Below are 21580 nucleotides of genomic sequence, written 5' to 3'. Positions count from 1 at the left end.
AACGAAAAAAAGCTACATAAAAAAACTTTTTAAAACAGAGACAGCAATATAGCTTTTTCAGAGAAATTTCTCTGCACAGCTCTGTGGAAAAGCTATGGGAAACTGACTAAGCAAAACCACAAGGAGTCCCCATAAGACAATTTTTCAGTATCTTTCATATTCATTACATTTTCACTCATATACAATTCAAATTGCCTGTGCTTGAAGGTGCAAAAGACTTTATTTAAATTTACTCATTAAAAATCTCTATGAATGAAAAAGAAAATTAGACACAACAACAAACATTTTTTTTAATTTGTAAAAATCACTGAGATAACACAATATATATCATCATTCTAATGATCAAATTTGTTTACTCTTCAGAACATTGTATTTTTCAACACGCACCTTAAAACTAACACACGCCCTGTGCTAAGTGAAGTCAATCATATTTAATTTACATAATAATGTATTTTTAAAATTTCATCTGGTACATATTGTGCTAATCTCCTGGAAAACACATTTAGAAATTACAAACCCTGGGTTTTTTGTTTACTCAGAAGAAGCCAAGAAAACAGGAGATGGAAGATTTTAACTATCGTTATCAAGAACCCCTTTTAGTTTAAGCAGGTGACAGAAATTCAATAACAATTTTAAGTCACTCTTGGAACGTCCGTTGCATGTAAGTGGCATTCAAGAAAGATTGCTTGATGTCCGAACTGTAGTGGACAGGTAATTTCCGATGTCTGTCTTCATATCTCCTTACAGAAGAACAATTTGATTAACCCCCCTGGGTGAAACTGAATACCATATTTTTCCAGTTGGAAAGGGACACTAGCAAGCCAAAAAATTATACCTCTCTCTGAACATTTTGTACCTTCCATTCTTAAGAGTAACATTATGAAAGAGTTTAAGGATCCACGTATGCTAACAGGTAACTTAGGACAAATCTCTGCGTAGCTGTGTCCCTGTGTATTCAAATACTGAGTCACTTCCTTACTAGTTAAAAAATTCCGCGAAATACAAAGAAAGTAGCAGAATAGCCTGTAAAATTTTAACGACTATTAGAATGCTCTGTTATTTTAACACTGAGGTATCAGATGCATTTATAAATCTAATTTTGAAAAATCAATTGGAAAGTGTCTCTTCAGAAGTTATGGTGATGATAGAAAAGAATGCTAGTACTAAAGAAGCTTCTGTGCAGACAAACAAAGAATCAAAATCTTTATTTTTTGAAACGTCAGTACTACAGAAGCATACTATTACTGTCAATATTATTAAAGAGAGTTAATGCATGTCAAAAATTTAGTTCTAGCTTCAAAATGTCGTATTCGATCAAGGCATACCAATCAATATAAAGTATTAACAACCTTCATATGATTTTCCAGTGAAAATAACTGGTTTAGTAATTCAAATCACTTTCATTTATTTAGGAAACCACGTATTTTTTATCTCTGTCCTTAGAGGTTTGTATTCTGTACTACTCCTGAAATACTTTCACTTGTCAATGTTACCGATCCTGATATAGTATCCATGCCTACTCCTTTCTCAGAGAGAACATAATATGAAAAGAAAGCATTGAACTGGGATAATAAAATTCTCTTTATTGATTAAGAATATTTCCATTTTGCATACATTCTGTTTTTTACCTGTTTTACAGAGAATCTGAAATCATTGTTTTATGACCTTCTACTGTTTTCCAGAGCAGACCTATGTACAGCTTTAAACAAAAACTTCCGACACTAAGGAAGACTGCTAAAACCAGAATACTTCAACTATTTCACAGGATGAATTAACTTACTTTGGAGGATGTAGAGTCACATTCCTGACAAATCCATCCATAGCCAGTCTGTTTAGGAGACTTTTTCAAGGGAGGGTCTAGACAGCCAAAATGGTAGCAAAGCCTGCATTCATCGCACCTGCAACATGAAAAAAAAAAATATGGTACTTCTATACTATTTTAGATTGAGCTACCCTGCGATTCTCAGCACAAGATTTCCTGATTCATTATCGTGACACAGAAAATCCATTTTCTATAAGGGGTATTTTCAAACACAAACACTTCACGTAGGTTCTACTTAATTTGGAATATTCTGATGCAAACACTCATACATCACCTTTGTCATCATCTTATATAAATGACATTATTTAAGAGACTTGCAAATTAAAGAAAAAGTGTATAACCAGCTCAATTTTTCCAATATTTCAATGTCATTCGATGTCATTTGTTTTCAGAAATTTGTGGGTTTTTTAGACAGCGAAAATATTGATTTTTCATCATTTTAAGACACCATTTTACACATCTACTTTTTTCAATGCAAACTCTGAAATGTTTTCTCACATATCCAGCAATCCAAGTATAATTTACAGCTATGAATTATATTTTTTACACTAGGACTATGTGGTTGATAAATAAGTGCACAAAGTATTTTCTGATTCGCTTTGAATTTTCTGGAAAGGGGTGTTAATTTAAAAGGATTTCACTGTGATCTTTCACTTGTAAAACTGCCCTATGTATACACAACAATTTTATGTTCTTTTTTAATAAATCTTTCATTAGTGTTTTGTACTATGTATGATCCACATAAAAAGCTCAAAGCATATAGCTTAGCTATTGTTTACCCATTCTTAATGTACCAGCATTGAAGAGATGCTACAGTATAACAAGTGCTTCATGAAAGGATTTTTAAATCAGTACAATAATATGTTCAAAATGAGAAAGAGATTTTTAAAAGCAAATAATAGATTTTCATATATCCTACTGAACTTCACTTTATTTGCATAACCTCCTGTATTCTTTTGTATGAAAAAGAAAGCTTTTTTCAAATTTGCTTTGCAATATTCTCTTCATTAAATGCCCTTAAACTCTGAATTAAAGCCAATATAAATGATCCAAAAATAGGAAATAAAATAAATATTTAAAAGTCAAATTTTCTAAGAAATCCCCTACGCTTTCTTTCTCTGCTTCCCTGGCCACTCATCTTCTCCTCTACAAAACATGCAAACACAAAAATCTCCCAAAATTGCAGTAATAGCATGGCACAGGCATCATCAGACCAAAGACAGAGGGATGTAACTTATCAACTGAACACACAGTGCATCACAGAAAGAGGATTCAACTAACAGAACATACTGCTGTATTAACAGAAGGAAATGTTCATGTGACTTTTCTCCAAGGATTAGTCTCCAAATAAAAAGAAGTAACCATTTTCTGATTATGATTGTTTAACCTAAGTAAATACTTTTGTCCTTGCTGTCAAGGCTGTGCTTGCTACAGAAGCCTTCTGGTTTTAGCAGTTATATGCAAGACATGAGCACTGGTAAGGGTATTGCATGTATTGTCTTCCACAAGTAGAAATTAAAAGCAATAACGTACCTATCAACACTGTGCAACTGGACTGACATGGTTGAGGTATTTTTTAAAAAATGGGATATACCATATTACTTCCTATATCCTTAGGACTGTTTAGTAATAACTAAATCTAATTCCAGGACAAAGAAAACACTTAAAAAAGGAAACCATTCTCAGTTATTAAAGACACATGAGTTCTAATGTAGAAATATATTACAATTAGGAATATATGCAGTTTTATTTCTTGTGAAAGGCATATTAAAATAATAAAAATGTTGAAAGTGGGAGATGAGACAGGTTACACTCCTACATCCCAACAGCGTGTGTGACCTTCAGCAAAAGATTAAGCCTCCTTTGAGTCTCAATGTTCTCATCTGTAAAGGAATACATTTTTACTAACCTATTTCTATATCTAGAATCTTATTCACGTAAGTGCTTGTATTTGAGCAGTGCTTATCAGAACTCCCTTCTTGTAAACTGTTTGGCATCCTCTAGGTAACACAAAATAAAGCATCACACTATTTCTGACTGATTTAGTGTATTTTCAGAGCTTAATCCTAAAATCTACATATGACTTCAAACAGTATTAATTTATATTTTTTTCTGAAGTGATTGCCTATAACCACAAGTGTTAATACATTCAAAAGAAAATGTTTCCCCTTTAAAATTATGCTTTGCCATCTCTTCTTACATCTTTTCCATTTTGTATCTAGAATGTGGTATTTCCTGACTGCACCTTCAGCGACGTTTCAGAAGTACGCTGAGGGAGTTAGCAAGGCTGGGTTGAAATAGCCAGAACATTATGAAATTAAATACAGATCTGGAGGCACCATTCTAAAGCTGAATGTTTATAATATTTATTGTAATTAATTTTTATCACTTCAAAGCTATTTAGTTTGGTAGAAGAAAAATTGCATTTTCCTAGAATAAGTTAAAAATATCTATATGAAACTTTCCAGATACTAATAGCTTCTATCTGCATCTGCATAGCTGGGAAAATGTAAATAACAAAAGCATATTTTCCTGTATCAAAACATAAAAAGCTGCATGACAATAAAAATGAGACTATACCAAATATTTGGAAATACTTACTTCATACTGCTTTTTACTGGAATACAAATGCTGTATTGTGGAACACAATGCCACTGATTCTGAAGTTCCCAGAGCATGATGCATGGGAAAACGGATGAATACACACTGTACCTAGCTGTGTAGCAACTCTCTTGTCTGCCGAGACTGAATTGGGACAAAATGTGAAGCTTACACACATCACAGTACAGAAAACAAAACTGGCATTCTTAGTTCCTAATTCCAAAAGAAAATCTTATACCTAGGTTAAAATGGCACTAGTAAAATGAGATTAAGCTCTCAAGTGTATAATATTACTCGTGTTCCTTTGTCTAGCAACATAAAATGATAGAAAATCCACTATCAGATTCAGAAAATAAGAAAGCAACACAAAATAAGGAGTACTTTCAACTTAGAGAATGAAATTATTGGGTCACAAAAGGTGTCACGCCGACAGTCTCGCAGCCTTTCAGTAAAGGCACTCACATTATCAATCACAATGCAGACATTTACAGAGCAAAGGAGCCACACAGCACTGTCATTTACAAATATCATCCGCTTCCATCCTGAAGATGGCTTAATAGTACAAGTTGAACTATTGGGCTGGGGGGGGAAGGGAAAGAAACCACTTTGTCCATTTTAAAGATTCAGTTAAAATTTTTACCCTTGTGGATTCAAGGTCATGACTTCAAAACAGTCCTTAAACTAGCAAATACTTTATCTTGCTATTATTTGTGGGTAACTTTTTTTGTGGTTAAGTACATGATTTACAAATGCAATTAAGGGCAGAGCCATCTTCAGCGGCCTGGCTAGCAGTTGTACCGAAAACTTTGTGAAAATAAAAACAGAGCTCTACACAAAGATAAGCTAACCTCACCTCCTAAATTACCTCTAACTGACAGGTAATTGCTTACCATCAATGTTTTAAAAAGCCTGAAACTACTTTATGCATCAAAATTAGAAATCGCTGTGTTCCTCACTACAACAATTAATGAGGATAGATATATGCCCACTATATACTGAGAAAATAGGGTGTGAAGAAGAAAGGTGAACTCTGAAGGAGTTAGGTTAATAAATTAAAAAATAATAAAAGAAAACATTTTTCACTTATAAAAATATAGAATGCAGGTCAGCTACATCTTCACAGCAAGAAAGCTTGATTAGGCATTTCCATACCTGAAATATGTCTGCTTTGTTCTTTAATAAAGTGATCTCCATCTGCTCATGCCCTTGGAGTGTTTTTATTGGGTTTTTTAGCAGTACAGCTGGCTGTGCTCAAGCCCGACATAACTCTGCATTTTTCTGTTCATAATTAACTAATTATGCTCTAATCAATAGTGTAGATACTGATTTTACAATGTAAATGAGATAAATGAGATAAATGAGATAATGGCTGGGGTCAATCTCATTTTATTTACAAAGCCCAGCACACACATCCAATTTCATTACATTGCATCTACCTGCACAGGAGGGAGTCTTATCAGTTGGCCTGCAGAAGTCTTCCTGTGAGCACTGGGGAAAAAGACCTGTGCTTTTACAGAGGAACAGTGAATGCAAAACCTGCCCATCACTGGCACATTTGTAAGTCACTGGTTAATATCATTGAAAACCACAAACAGCTGATTCAGCCAGAGTGAAGAAACCTATTTTGCATTCACAAGACAGCCTCACCCATCTATAGCTGTAAAAGTAATTACCTACATGTCCCTGAAACACAACATTAATAAGCTAATCTTTAAATACAACTTTATAAATATGCTTCAGAGACTACAGAAAATCTCTCACTTGTGTACACATCATTGCACATCGTCTGCAGTGTCATGCCAAAAGGTACCATGTCGAACAAAATACAAAATTGCAAAATGTATATACTACTCCCTATTCATCACAACAGATTAGAAAGATTTACTTTAATGGCAAAAAGATACAAGTCTTTGATAACACTATTGACAAACCATCATCACCATTCAAACTTGTCATATAAGCCTTACTCCAGCAAACTCAGAAGTAATTAGAACAAAATCAGAAGTAATCTAATGCAGAATTTTTAAACGCTCAGAGAACAGCAGCGAGATGAGCGTGCATTCACCCACCCATTAGCTGAGGGGATGCAACATGATGGCTATTCCAGCACTTGTGTGGATTTGACTTTAACTATTGATATGCATCTTCCCTTGTTGGCTTGTTCTGGACCCCTAAAGGCTCTTAACCCCTGAGGAACGGATGCTTCTTCTCAGGCACTGGTCTCTCTCCCCCCTTTAATCCCTCAGTGTCCAACTGCTGGGCCCTTCTGAAACTGCAAACAGCTGGAGACATGCACAAGTGGGTTCACTGTAGATTGCAGCACATTCTTGGGTTCAGATGAACAACTTAAAACCAGCTATGACAGTTTAAGGCACTGTCATCATTTTGTTTCTTGTTAGTGGCTGTATGATAGATCCGATGGAAAGGAGCACGTAAGCATTCCCCAAAAAAGAGAGTAAGCTGATGTAGCTCAAGTGAATTCAAACCGTGGAACCCAAGATGACTGATTTTGGACTGGAGCAGGTGAGCAGTGCTCCTGTGATAACTTAATTGCAACCAGACCACGGAAGTGATAAATGTTGGTTGATAGGAATTAATATGATGGGATGGGTTATAACAGCAATTCTTACATGTAATGTCAAAGAAGGCAATTTCCCATGCCCTTATTTAAAGAATAAAATTAAAGATCTCATGGTGAAATAACTGTATAATCGTATATTTACTGCACTGTTATTAATGCTGTCCAAAAAGTACATTTATTCTACTTACTGAGGAAGGACCCAAAACAATAGTACTTTTTCATTATAGAATATGTGGAAAACATTCTTCTTTTTAGCTTTTTCTTCTGACATCTCTTGAAACAAAGTGAAAGTAAGTGAAGATAAACCTTCATATCTTACCCTGCCATTCTACACCAAAACTCTTCAATTCAGCCTCATGGATTCCAACAGAAATTGCTTTGATTTTGCTGTGATATGTCATAGGCCAAGCACAAAACAGAAGTGATGCAGTGCTGTATTTAGACTCTAATTTAAAATATAAGGTCTAGTTCTTCAGCAACTCTTTTGGTTTTAGGCAGAATATTGTCAAAAGAGAAAACCATATTAAGTATAAAATGGAAAAAGCCGTTCTTCCTCTTCCTGATTTCTACACTTATTCCCTTGCCTGTAAGTGGCATATCAGCTAAAAATGGATGGTCAAGTCATCTTACAGTTTCTGGTCTATAGAACAGTTTTATGAAATTATTAGCACCAGGATAATTTAAAAGTCTTCTCACATAGGCCAGCCAAGCTTTAGGTGACTTCAGCATCAGGAGTGTGACAGATTCCAGCACTAAAATTCTTACATGAAGGCACATGCATACAATATTAACTATAAACCAGGATATAGCCCTACTATACAGCCTCTCCAAACATGGGTACTGGTTATCCTGAAAGGCTCTCTATCTGAAAAGATGCTTACAATTCAGCTGGATATAACTCTGAGTAATTCGATCTAATTTCGAAGTTAGATCTAACTTTGCAGTTAGTCCTGCTTTGAGTGAGGGGCTGGAACAGATGTCCTCCAAAGGCTTCTTCCAACCTAAATCTTTCTGGATTATAATATTTTCATAATTTTGATTTAAAGTAAATTAAATACTCTTTCTGGAAAGGATAATGTGTAATGCTTATGGTATTACACAAAGTAATTAAAAGCCACATTGAAATTTCTATTATGCCAGGTACAATGCAAGCATACAAAAGGAAGTCCCTGACTTCCACAGTTTATAATGTTAGATAAGCCAGTAGACTCTTCTGTTATGCCTGGAAGAGAGAGGGGCATGGCTATTGCTGAAAGGTGAGAGAGTATACCAGATGCAGGATGATTATTACATTCTGTTTTTTCTATCTACCTACTACTGATGAAGACAGTGTATGGGCAAGATGGACACATGGCCCAACAGAGCAGGACAAGCTTTCTGATCATTAGCTAATAGTAGTTTCAGGATAAAGTACCTATACAGCTTTGGAAGTGGGAAACTGTATAATCTGTAACTTAACTCAAATTTCTGTCCAAACTCAAGGGCATTAATAAAATGACCATTCTTTCTTTTTAGTGTACAATGATCCTGCGGAGAAACCTTCATTCACTTAGAGGATCTCTGCTACACTCTTCAGCGTCTGCTATATGAAGTAAGTTTTTAAAAAATTGTGTATTTAACACTATTTATAATACGTAACAGCATGAACTGCTATGGTTTTTACCCTTAGAATGTTCTACTTTAAAGCAAAAAAGGTAAAGAAAATATTCTACCTATAAATCCAAAAGGAAAAAAAACATTTTATGTAGCTTCTATTCCCGTCCACCCCCAGATGCTTATCATCATGTAACCTGAACATCAACTACTTCACTTTAACAGAACTGACAAATAGTGTCGATCATTGATACCACAAATGAGCAAAAGAAAATAAACATTCATCTGGCAGACATCTGTGTAGCTGAAGTTATTATGCTAAACCCAAAACTGCCACCTCTCCTACTTGATTTTATTCATGCTTTTAATACTAAAACAAACAAACAACACCCCAAACCCTCAAATTTAGTGTTGATTATTTATGGGTAAGGAATAAACTGAATTGGCTATCGTTATATGACATTTCTATGTAATCCAGATTTTTTCCAAATGGTCTACAATTCATCTCTTTCATGAAATTTAGTTTGCATGTACACAGTGAATTATATGAATGCTATAAAGAAACTTTATTTACTATACCTGTATGTGAACAGCTTCCTTTCAGCAAGAAGTGCTCACTTCTCTCTCTCTCATAGTACTTCAAAACTACGAAACATGTGGCTTTGAGAAATTATTTTGCAAAATTCACTAAGGACCCACATATACAAGGGGAATATATTGATGTAAATGCTATCTCAACTGTGTTTGGTTTTGTTAATATTATACAGCTACTGTATAGAACTTACAGTATTTTAAGTTTAAATTAAGTATTCCTGTGAAGACAATGCCTCAAGACACGTATTAAGATTATGCTACACAAATTACAGTTCCCAAAAAAGTCAAAAGTATGTTCTTTCTTAGGAAAGACAGGAAATTCTGAAAGAACCAGGATAGTCCCCCTTGGCAAACTGAAGAGTGTAAAATTTAAGAAAGCTATTAGCAAATGCTGCATTAGTTTTTCTGAAGTACGTTCTAGTCATAATACATGATTGCATCTATAGTGCCGTTCTCAGGTATTCAGACTAATAGACTTAGCTATACTGAACAGTGTATCGTTTGTGAACTACTAGAGAAGTCCATTACAGATTTGAAGATTGCCATCAAACTAACTTCTTTCAAAAGGTGAAATATTAGAGTTTTAACATGTTGTTTTCCAGAAAAAGAGGCAAGAGACATAATGAATCACATGAAAGAAGAGAGACAGATTAAAAACTAATCTAATACCTAATGTCAAAAGAAAGTGCCACGGAAGGAACAAAATCCTACAAAGAAGCTGGGGCACAAACATACAAAATACAGCAGATCACCTTAGGCTATCAAGCATGCCCAAGGGAGTATCAACAGTACTCAAACAGTTTTTAACACACATTAGTCTCCTTAAAAGCCTCCAATAGCAGACATTACTCAACTTCTCTAACAAACTTCTCTAGTGCAATTATTCTTGTTGTTAGAAAAAACCCCTTTCTATTGCCAAATCATCTTGCTACAACTTCAGACTTATTTTTGGTCTGACCAGATTTGAAGAACAACTTCTTTCTTCCCCTCTTTGCAGCGACTTCTCTCTTCATTGTCTTTGTATTAATTTAGGCTGTTTGACGACAGATTCCCCAATCTTCTCTAAATTAAAGAAATCCAACTATTTTAAGCTTTTTTATTAATTTATGTCTCCTGTAGTCTTCTTATCATTCAGTTCCATTTGCTTTGGACTTCCCTACATGTTTCTTGAGAAAGTGCACAGAATATGCTAGCTGAGGCTTTTCCAAGGCTGAGATACCTGTCTGCTGAATAATCAGGAGGTGTACTTTCATGGGTTAAATGTAACACCTCTCTTTGTACATCTCAGGTATAATCAGTTTGATTCGCGATCAGTTTGTGATCCAGAGTCCCCCATACCTTTTTTTTTTTGAAGACGCATCTCCTAACTAGTTACTCTTCGTATCATAGTCATGCACTAAATGGTCATTTGCTTTTTCCTTTACTGCACTGCATGCGTTTTCTGGGTCCTTTCTTAAAATTTCATTTTTAATTCTAACCCTGTAATCCCTTACATCATACTGACATCACCTGCAGATACGGTTCCTTGCCTTCTAAAATTGGTCTCTGTCAGCACTTCCTCTATAATTAAATAGCTCTATTTTCCCAAACTCTTTATTCCAGCACCTAACACACTAAAGCAAAAATTAACAAAAATATAATAATACTGAATCCAGGACAGTCCTGATTGGAACACAGCGAGTGGAGTATCATTTGACAGTGACTCCATGGTAACTAGTCTGCTTTTCTAATCAGCTACATATTTTATTGTAGCTTAATTAACAGAAAAATTCTCTAGCTTATTTAGCAGAATGTCACACACAAAAGTATTTTAAAAGTCTTACTAAAGCCATGATATGCTACATTTATCATTCTCTCCTACTCATGATACCTATACTGTGTTACTTTAATAACTGATCATAAATCACACTAAACATTACTTTCTATTTTTTTTTCCTAAACTCAACATGACATATGGGCAAACACCCTTCTTTTTTCCCCTCATTAGCACAGCATTTGGGTATAACTTTTACTGTACTTCAAAATTCTGGACAAGTGGTCACTAAAATTGGTCTTTTCTTCCTCAGATGGATTAATCAATTCCTAAAGATCAAATTCCTGCATTAATGTCTACTTCCTAGTGCAAACTTCTTTATTTTAAAGGTGTCTTTGTGTGCCTTGCCAATGCCGAATGGTAAGCATTCCTGATAGTTCAGACAAAAATCTTACTCTGATATCATCCCACTCCCTTTTTAAAACAAAACGACGTGTTAGACATCAGGTTAATTTTATTTAATATAATATCCAAACATGAAATGCCCTGGTAAGATATGACTTTTAGATAAGTATACACAAATTTGTATATTTCTCCTATTACTCATTACAGCATTTAATTTCTTTCTTAAGTTTAAAAAATATTTTCAAATGGAAATGTGTCTTGATAGATGACAAAAACCACCATATCTCAAGAAATTCAAAGATTATATGTCATAAAGTTACAAGTGTGATTGCATTTGAGCAGAATTTTTCCAAGCAAGTTCAAGATGAAAACGATGAAGATGTCAACACACTGCTACTGTAGATTTAAGAACTGGACCGGTACCATTTGTAGATCAAAACACTATGTCTGCATCTACCAGGATATATATGGACGAAGACGAAGATCTCAGCTGTCAGGCTGTGTGATCAGTTCTTCATTCCTTCCCCAAATTACATAACAATTTCATATTTGTATTGTGAGGAGATAAGCTTGTCCTGAACACTGCCAGAGAAGTAAGCCAAATAAAACAAATGTCTGCATATACTCAAATTTTTCTTTTCCTTAAAAATTCTTCAGAAAGCGATATAGGTATAATTCTATTCACTCGAGTAAATAGAAGTCAGAAACAATTAGTTCATACTAATAAGCATAAAATCAATTTTTTCGTGGCAAATCTATTCCTTCAGAATAGTAAGTCTCAAGTGTTTTACAGGTCTCATTATCACTGAACTTTTTTTTTTTTTTTTTAGGAAACAGTCCTTTTTACAGTAAGGTCTATGTACAACATGGTGTTCTATATAGAAATGTTCTTATTAAACTGCATATAAGTAGAGCGGCAGGCGGATGGCAAATGGTTGCTTATTTCATTCGGTATCACCATAGAGGAATGCACAATATTTAAGTCCCACAGGCTTCTGTCACTCTTCAGTGAATCCAAGCATTGTATAACATCATTTGCCAACGAAGCACAGGGGAAAAAGACATTACTTAATAGGACAATTCTGACAAGACATTTATCCGGGATTTTTCAACAATGCACATACGAAAAGTTCCTGATTAGTGCAAAAAAAAATGCAGGCAAATTAACTACCTTGTCAGTCCAAATAACAAACCAATCAATTACATTCTATCCAAGCCTGACAAGCAAACTCAACTTTTTGTCATAATAAGCTTATAGTAGAGACAAGGTAGCTGTTCTCCTTTACTTTAGGTACTCTATTGAGAGCTTTATCCACATTTAAAAATCATATTATAAAAGGTTTCCACGATTGCCTCCGAGGATGAGTTGTGGCAGAGTTGTGTCTCATGAAGGGTATCTACACAGTAAAGTGATAAGAAAAAAATATTAACATTGAAAGATCATAGCAGCTCTGCTCTGTCTTATGAAACATTTTAACATCACACTAAATTCAAGCAATGTCTATGCTCAGATCCAAATAGTTTAAGACACTCATACCAAACTTCCAAGAGTCTCTAAGTGTCAAAACATTAAACTGAGTTAAGTATAGCATCCTTTTAACTTTTTTCTCAATACAGCTCAAAGAACAAACGCAGTCCACCATAAGACAGAGAAGATAATTTTCTCTTTTTTTTTTCTTTAATCATAAAAGCAACAATTTAATACAAGTAGGCTTGATTGTGAAGCTAGCATTTTCCTCAGATTTGAAACCCACACAAATGCAGGTATGGGACTGACTACATGACAAGCACAAACAACATGGGTACTGTGTTACAAACTTAAAAAATGCTTTATAGAATAGCATTTGAAAGAACATAAGTCTTAGGATTTAAGAAGCATTAAGTAAGGGAAGGTTTCTTTCATAATGCAATGTAATAATTCAGTACATAGAAAGCTTTAGTCACTCCTGAAACAATGTATTTGAGGCAATAATTCAAGTCTTCACAGCTTTTTATTCCTACTCTTACTTCCTGTCTTTTGACACTCTCATGACATGTACTTTCCAAGGATGTTTTTTGAAATAAACACAATTTTTTGAAATAAATACAATAAAATTATTCTCTACATTTAAACTCTAAAACTACTTGCAATACAGCAAATTAATGTAACTGATAGCACTGTAAGATTTTAAGTAGAAAAAAATCCATGTTGTCTTTAAACTGTGCTGGCATATCAAATACACATCAGTTTTCAAAGAAAGACCTATATAAAATCTCCACTGCATTTGTTTTGTTTTCTACTTTGAAATGTATTAAAGTAGAATTGTAAATAAAAAGGAATTCTAAACTGCTGTCATACTTTCATAAAACAAAAAATAACAATCTGATGAACAGGAGCCATAGTGTCGCCACATGTTCCAACAACAGTTCTTTGCAAACTAATTTTAATTTTGCGTGTAAGGATTTTGAGTCTAAGAGTTAGAGGGATGGTAAGGAAGTAGTATACGTAAATCCATTTCAATTCTCACTTCATCTCTTACTCCGGACATGATTAGAATTTTAAATCAGGTGTCCTGAACTGCAATACTACAGTCCAATTTTGAACATTTTAAGAAACTGAAGAAAAGCTCAACGGTAAAATAGAAATACTTTTAATAGTCATCTTATTACAATCCCCTTCCCTTAGCTAGTGCAACTGCATTTGTTCTGATCACCTCAGAGTGGGTGAGGTTGACATGGGTGCACATTCAAGTGCAGAAACATGACGGGTAGCATCAGCAAACAATTTGAGATAAGCTCAAGGTCTTTGTGCCACCTCTATCCTCTCAGCAACAGTATGAGTAGCTGCAACTGTACCATCAGAGTCAGGTCATCAGAATGTGATGGGCTACGCCTATCTGGGCTAGCAAGGTTTGGACATGAATACAGTGATGCATACTTTTAATACAAGTTTTTATTTCTGTTTCTCAAAATGAGTGTGTATCTATATAGACACATATATATGTATGTATATGTACTCATATATATGTATATGTACTTATAATTATACTTAAATAAAAATAATTTTATATTTATAAAATATTTTACATTAAAATATATTTATGTAAACATATGTTTTTATATATGAAACTTCAACTTCATAGTTGAACTAATAAAATAAGTTATTTTAACAATAAGCTCACAAATCCAAGTAATAAAAGACAAACAAGGCTCCCAGAGGAAACTTGTAACTATAGAGCAAAGCCAAGATCCTAATTTTTTGTAGTACTTTAGGTAAGGCTGTAAGAATGCAGGTATCGAGTAAGAAGTGTAAGTAACCTATACCTGCACTAGTGATTCCTGTAATATTTTTTTGTATTGCATTTTTATTGATAACGACATATCAAAAAATTTAAAAGAATATTATAATATTTACTGACACATTAAAGGGAATTTACTGTTTAAATGGTTGGACAATTTTTCCATTTCTACTGTTTTTGAAATTTGACTTGACATAATTTATTTTACATGATTTAGGGTTATCTTCACCCCTCTCATCTCCAAAGTATTACTTAGTTAAGGAATCACTACTGACTTTGTTTAAACACAGTTCTAACCAGCAACAGATTGGTAAAAGACAAAGGAATATAAATGGATAAATACAATAGCTTTTTTTAAGCTGGTAACCCACAAACTCATCAGTTAACTGCCTACTGATTTTGGAGAACTACTTACTAAAAATTTTTCCTGGGACCTCCCACATTGATAACATTTCTTCTGTTCTATTCTCTGCTTTTGCTTTTCTCTCACCCCTACATACCATTTCCCAGCCCTCCATCATCCAAAGAACTGCTCCCATTCCTATACGTGCTTAACAACCTCCTGGCACTTACTTAAATGTGATGAAATGCACTATAGAGGATTTACACTAAATTGAGGCACCTATGCATCCATTCTAATTTCCACTGACTGCAGTACCCAGAGCTGCCTGTGACACATGAACTTGCATTTTCAGCCTTAGTTGGGAAAAGGATTTACTGAACACAAAAATCTGAAATAAGGACAGTGAGCAAAACTGAACAGCTTTCTGTTCTCACCAGTAGATGGAACAAGTATCAGACAGAAAAAAGCATCACAGGTAATGCCGTAATAGATGCTTTCAACAGGGAGGTTCTCAATTGCATGTTTGGTCCTTTAGAAGAGTTGTTCTCTCCCAGCTCTCCCTCATTCCAGGACAAAAATACCTATAAAAGCACTTTCCTTCAAGTTTTGGTACAAAGGGAGAGAAATACATCAACCTCTCTCACTCTCCTCCCTAACCACACATGGCTGTAATCTGCTTCCTCAGTTAAGTAAATATTATGTAATAGGGGCATCTATGAATATGGGCAAATTTCCTTTTCAAAGGAATTTACAGGACAAGAAACCCCACAAATTATTTCAATACTTTCTCCTGGAATTGCCAAAGGCCCTCTTCATTTGTGTAACAGTTACCGAAAAGTGCAAATTGCAGACAAATGTAATGCTTATGTTAGTAGTTTTGATCCTGGTTCTTTTTAGCCATTTTAATACTTGCTTTCATCAGGTTAAACACCTGTTGTGAGAACAATGTTTTTGGCTGCTAACTGGGCACAAGTAAAATACATTCGCAACCATAACGTAAGCTCAGTTTATCTTCAAAGGTCTGAAGGTAGGAAACTGCTTCAGCATGCCTTATCAATTCTGAAACATTAGGACTCTCTCACCAGGTAAGTCTGTCAAGCGTAAAGAGGTATTTGGGGTATTTGGGAAAAACTTTAATGAGGTAAGATGGTAATGAAAGAGAGGGAAAATAGAGCTATTTAATTATAGAGGAAGTGCTGACAAAGACCAATTTTAGAAGGCAAGGAACCGTATCTGCAGTAAACACCAAACCATTTGAAGGTGATATAAGTAATATGCATTTTTAAAATTCAGGCTGCTCAAGGTACACCTCTTGATGCCAGGAATTAATTTGTACCCACAACTCCAATAAGTGGATGAGAGTTACATAGCTCTTTAGTGAAAAAAACAGACTCCCAAAACAATGATGAGCAATGGGTCTTCTAGACACTGTTAATTACTTCAATTCTTCTCAATATTGATCAAGTTATAAATATTAATAAATGCTTCCCAAATGATTACAGATTTCTATTTGGTAATATACACACTGATTAGTCTGTAAAAAAGTTATCCGCAGGACAAAACATCACAGCATCTGAGGTACCACTGGAACAGAAAAGCTTTGCTTCATTCTAATAACTGGCACACTGGAGCATAAGCAGTGACATTTAGAGCTGGTCACTGCATAAACGTGTTGACTGAGGTAAACAAGTAAGACTAACAGTAGTCCTGATTTACAGAATTCTGTTCTCCAAGTACGACTATGCCCACTTCAAAACAGGAACACATTCTCAAACTGTTTCAAAGCCTAGAAGAAATGACATATCCTATACAAAAGATCAAATAAAATATTGGTATCACATATGTGAAATCGTTTCATTCAGTAATAAGTGTGTCATTTTCCTTCATTCTGCACTGTCTTTGTGAATACGAGCTTCTGAGAACCCATGAAAAAAAATTCAGTCAATACACTCAATACTCTACATGAAACCCAGCTTTCTCTTTTAACAGACTGCATTTACAGACCTTGTCACAACAAGGTCCTTGATGTTATCGAAGCAATTTCAAGATACTTTAATCATTGGCAAAACTCAGTAACCTGCAAGAGAAATTTGGGCCAGGAAGATTTCAGTAATGTGAAAGGAAGGTTATTGACTGATGTAATTTCATTTGGATGTGACTGAATCCAATTGATCTGTTTTTTGCAATGCATATCTTCCCTCTGCAGCTGTCTCTATCTGATTCAATGTGCGAGTGCAAGGAGTGACTATCCCTTTCCACTTAAAGCAAAACTCTTCCTTCTTCCTGCTATTATTTTGAATGAGCACACGAGGAGAGCATTTTCAAGTTTAATCTCTGTACTCACTGTAAGAAAAACTCTGTTCAACTGAATGCCAACCCATGAATTCAACCGAATCTTGTGACTGCTAGCATATTCATTATGTAGTTAGAAAAACAGGTCATAGAACATAATTTTTTTATTATTAATTATTGTTATTACCAACCAAAATACTGAGTTAGGGCTTGTATAACACAAGGTCATATGACAATACAAAACTAATTCTCAATCCTGACTGCACAATATCATGTAATCTACACTGTAACAGACTGTACATATTTTCAGTTGAGTACTTAGATGCATTCAAAGGAAAAAAAATGAGCATAACTTCTAAACATGGCAACGATACGTATGAAATCATATCTTCCCATAGAAGTTTGGTTTACAACAGTTTTCACAGAAAAGAGGTGTACCAGTAGGAACTTCACAATTAAAGTTAAGTTTAAACAGAATAAATCTTAAAGAAAAAAACTGTGCTATAGATGGGGAGTTAACAAAGCCTTGAGGGGAAATGAATGGGCCGCTATCCATAGACCCTGTTCATGTCAGTTGCTGCACTGCTAAATATCAGACACCTTGTTTACATTTCATCAGAATTAAGGGGAACACAGACTGACACTGATGCGCAGCTCAGACTCCGAGTGATTCACATGTATCACTGCATATTTTAACAAAGATATTTTCTCCAAAATTCAGTACAACTTTTTCAACTTGATTCATTTTGTCTCTCATTCAGGAAGTGATCTTTTTCACATACTTGGATAACTGAATATTGATGAATAATGTAATCATCGTTATATGATAATAAAACTGTATCTGAATCAGGATGTGGCAATAGATGTTGCCAGCAATATGTAGCTGGCAGGTCAATTTTTTTAAGATTACAAAACAGAATTTGATGAAAGGTCTCTCAGTTTAATGAATTACTAGTAACTGGAATATAAATTCTCAATGTTAGGTCTAACTGCTGCCTGAAAAAAAGGTATTGCTTCAAAAAGAAGCCTTTCGTGGAGATTCAAAAAAGAAATCAAGCCTTCAGTTTTAACATAAACCAGAATTTTATATTTTAAAAATATTTTAATATACTAAACCACTTTTTGCTCTCCTGTTTGAATGACTAGGAGTCATCTTCCTTAACATCCTGTGATGCAGGGCAAATTTATCAATGGAACATTAGTTCAACTAAGCCAAAAGTAACCAAGTTATAAAGTAGTAAGATAAAATACAACTAAAATTGACCTGAAACAGTGGTGCTCAGTAGCTTAATGCACCATCTCCAACATAATGCCTTTACCACCTACCTAGTTTTTCTCAGTTTGTATGCTGTCTTGGTTTTGAAAGTGAACAGATGGGAAGTCTTATTAAATCCATTATCTATCCTGACAGCAAAGTTACATATTATGTTCAATTATTTCACCCAACAAGATGGATTTAACATGCAAAAATGTCAAAGCAACAAAAGAAAAAGGCAAAGGCAATATAAGCACAGAAATTAAAAAAGCTATTCTATTGACAGAACTACACACTAATTTAAGGACAGAATGTTTTAATTTTGAATTATGTGAAAGTTGGTCTTTTAAATCAAAACTCTGTACTTCTTGAACAATTGAAATGTCATTTTCAAAATACTTCTGATCCCCTACATAAGTATACATATGATCTGAAAAGTAAAACTTTGCCTTACAAGAAAGCCATTTGGTATTTCCTCACACAGACAGGGGTTTATTTCCCCCTTGTTTTTGTTTTTATCTCATGAACATACAATGAAGTGAAACAAAAAATTAGGAAAACATTTTCATTGCAGAACTAAGTTGGCCTTTACTCACCCAGCCTTAGTCTTAGGCTGTCTGTGCACACAAAACATGCTTGACCAAATAAACACGACTAGCTGTCTTAAAGACAAAACTGTGAGCTTTCCTCTGATAACCTAACCCTCAGCATCAACCACTTTGCCCGATGCCAAAGCAGGCTAAAAAGGCTTCGGATTCTGTTGATGATAACAGTCACAGAGTATCTTCCCAGCAAAATTCTCTCTTGCATAAAATGTGGGTAATTAAGACTTAATCTGCCACTAAAGTAAGTCAACAGCATAAACTAAATAAAAATGTTTATATTTTATATAATAAAAAGGAATTGTGTAATATAAGTTACTGTCACTCACTGTACTGTAAGAACAGTGTACTCTTAAGTACTACATAAATATACTAACATACCATTAATATTTCAGATAATAATAATATTACACATTTTATTAATTTGTTTATTTTTTACAGAAAAGTAGATGAAGTAATTTTTGTGGGTTGGCTCTTTATAACTGGGGAGAGATGACTTCTGAAAAGAAAATCTATATTTCATTGCAGTGTCTATATTTTAACACTTGACAGTCATCATCAGGTGGGCCACCTGCAAAGCCACCGGACTGCATGGTTTTCATGCTGCTGTTAAAGAAAACGCAGGCCTAAGCCACTAAGTTAGCCATCAGTTGTTGATGGTTTATTGGTATCTGTGAAGCATTTAGAACCTCCTTTATGACTTCAACATGTTAAAACCAAAGCATGACTATCAGAGTGCCACAAAACAAGCCAAAGTAGGAATTCTCTTTTCCCGCTCAGCTGCTCTATCAAGCACGTGTCTACTAGTAAGTGTGAGCTGTCCCGCTGTAAGTAACAGGCGTCACGTAACTATATTAGTCTGCTCAGTCTAAAACACAGATTCAGGGTTAACAGATGGGTATTCTTTCTTCCTTTTTGAAGTAATTTTTTCTTCAAGACATTTATAGTTTTTTTTTCTCCCAAAACTCCCACTCCTAGAAACTTCAAAACTGTAACAGTTCTGCTGGGAGCCATTCAAGTCTCTAGAGCATCACGCGGAACCTCTTTACCAAACCGCTGTATATCATATCCCAGGTCAAAATCTCTGATGCACTTGCTGCTATGACTGAGAAATGCAGAAATCAATTAAGATCAGTTTTTATTTATAGTTTAGCTTGAGAAGATTAATGGCACTACTGAAACTTTATTTTTTATTGGAACATTGTGTCCAGGAACAAAGGGAGGTATCAATACAGTCTCTTATCACTGTTACCATTTAAAAATTACAGAAGAATTTACTATTACTTCATCACCAACGCTACAAAAAGCTGTATCATGGCTTTGGAAGAAGAAACCTTGGGTTGTCAAAGGAACTGCTGGCAGAATCCTGCAGGTGGCTGTCATGAAGGGAAAGTTATCAAGCGGGAGAGGGATGATTTTTAAAAGAAAATTTACTCAGAGCTCAGGGAAACACATCATCCCATTGTACAGGAGATGAGGAAATCCAGCAGAAGGTCTGTTTGCTTAAGCAAGAAGCTTCTTACTCAACTAGATATGCAAAATGAGTGGTGGTAACACATAAGAAATGGAAACAACTACAAGTTACACAGGAGGAGTATTAAAAGGTTGCTTGAGCACTTAGGGACAAAATTCATAAGGCGAAACCCCAGGTGGGTCCAATGAGAAACAGAAAACAGTTCTACAAGAATGTTAGCAGTGAAAGGAAATTCAGAGAAAATACGGATTGGATTTCAACTGATAACACAGAAGGGGCTGATGTTCTTGATGCTTTTGTGCTCAAAGCCTCAGTCTGCACAGTGACAGCTTGCTGTCAGACTTCTGTCCCTACCAGCGTGACCTGGGAAAGACAAGGACAGCCAACAGCAGCAAAGCAACAAGTCAAGGCCTACTCTGTCTGAATATATTCAAATCCATGGGGACTATCCAATGTTTCTGAAAGGGATGCTTGTTACCTCCATCAGGCTCCTGTGTAAGATCTAAGAAACATCATGACAATCAAGGCAGGTCTCTGACAACTGAAAAATGCTAAGATAAGCCCATCTTAAAGAGTTAAGACATGCCATTAAAAAAAGGTAGTAAGTAGGACCTAGGAAATCACACGTTGGTCAGCCTCACCTCTGCCCTCAGACATATCAAGGAGCATGTCCTCTCAGGATCCATTTTCAAACATGTGAAGGACAAGAAAGTAACCCAGAGCATGCAGCAAAGATTTAACAAGGCTGGATGAGTTGGTCATGTTTGAAATGACCATGATGAAATGACTGACTATGTGAAAGAGGGAGGAGCAGTGGTGGTAACATACCAAAGCGTATTCAGCATAAGGGTTTTCAAACAGTCTCCTACAGCATTTTCCTTACCAAGTTAAGTACAAGGCTGAATGAATGGGTTGGAAGCTAGCTGGACTGCTGGACTCAAAGAGCAAGAGACAATAGCTTGAGATCTAGATGGTGTCCAATAACAG

The 21580-nt window shown here is 35.0% G+C and overlaps 1 protein-coding gene across 10 annotated transcripts in view; it reads right to left on the bottom strand.

Annotated features, from left to right (window-relative positions):
• PHF14 (PHD finger protein 14) overlaps window positions 1-21580 on the bottom strand; it is a 181307-nt gene that overhangs the window by 64348 nt on the left and 95379 nt on the right. For 8 of the 10 annotated variants that reach the window (XM_075492887.1, XM_075492889.1, XM_075492888.1 and 5 more), the window contains exon 17: window positions 1781-1898. In XM_075492887.1, coding sequence (XP_075349002.1) covers window positions 1781-1898 — 118 coding nt within the window. Of the gene's footprint in view, window positions 1-339; window positions 741-1780; window positions 1899-11457; window positions 12747-21580 lie in introns of those variants that run through there. The other 2 variants (XM_075492897.1, XM_075492898.1) reach the window with 2 other exon arrangements.

This window comes from Mycteria americana, chromosome 2, assembly GCF_035582795.1.
Source record: "Mycteria americana isolate JAX WOST 10 ecotype Jacksonville Zoo and Gardens chromosome 2, USCA_MyAme_1.0, whole genome shotgun sequence".
Lineage (NCBI taxonomy): Eukaryota > Metazoa > Chordata > Aves > Ciconiiformes > Ciconiidae > Mycteria > Mycteria americana.
This window is presented reverse-complemented; position numbering and strand designations above follow the sequence as displayed.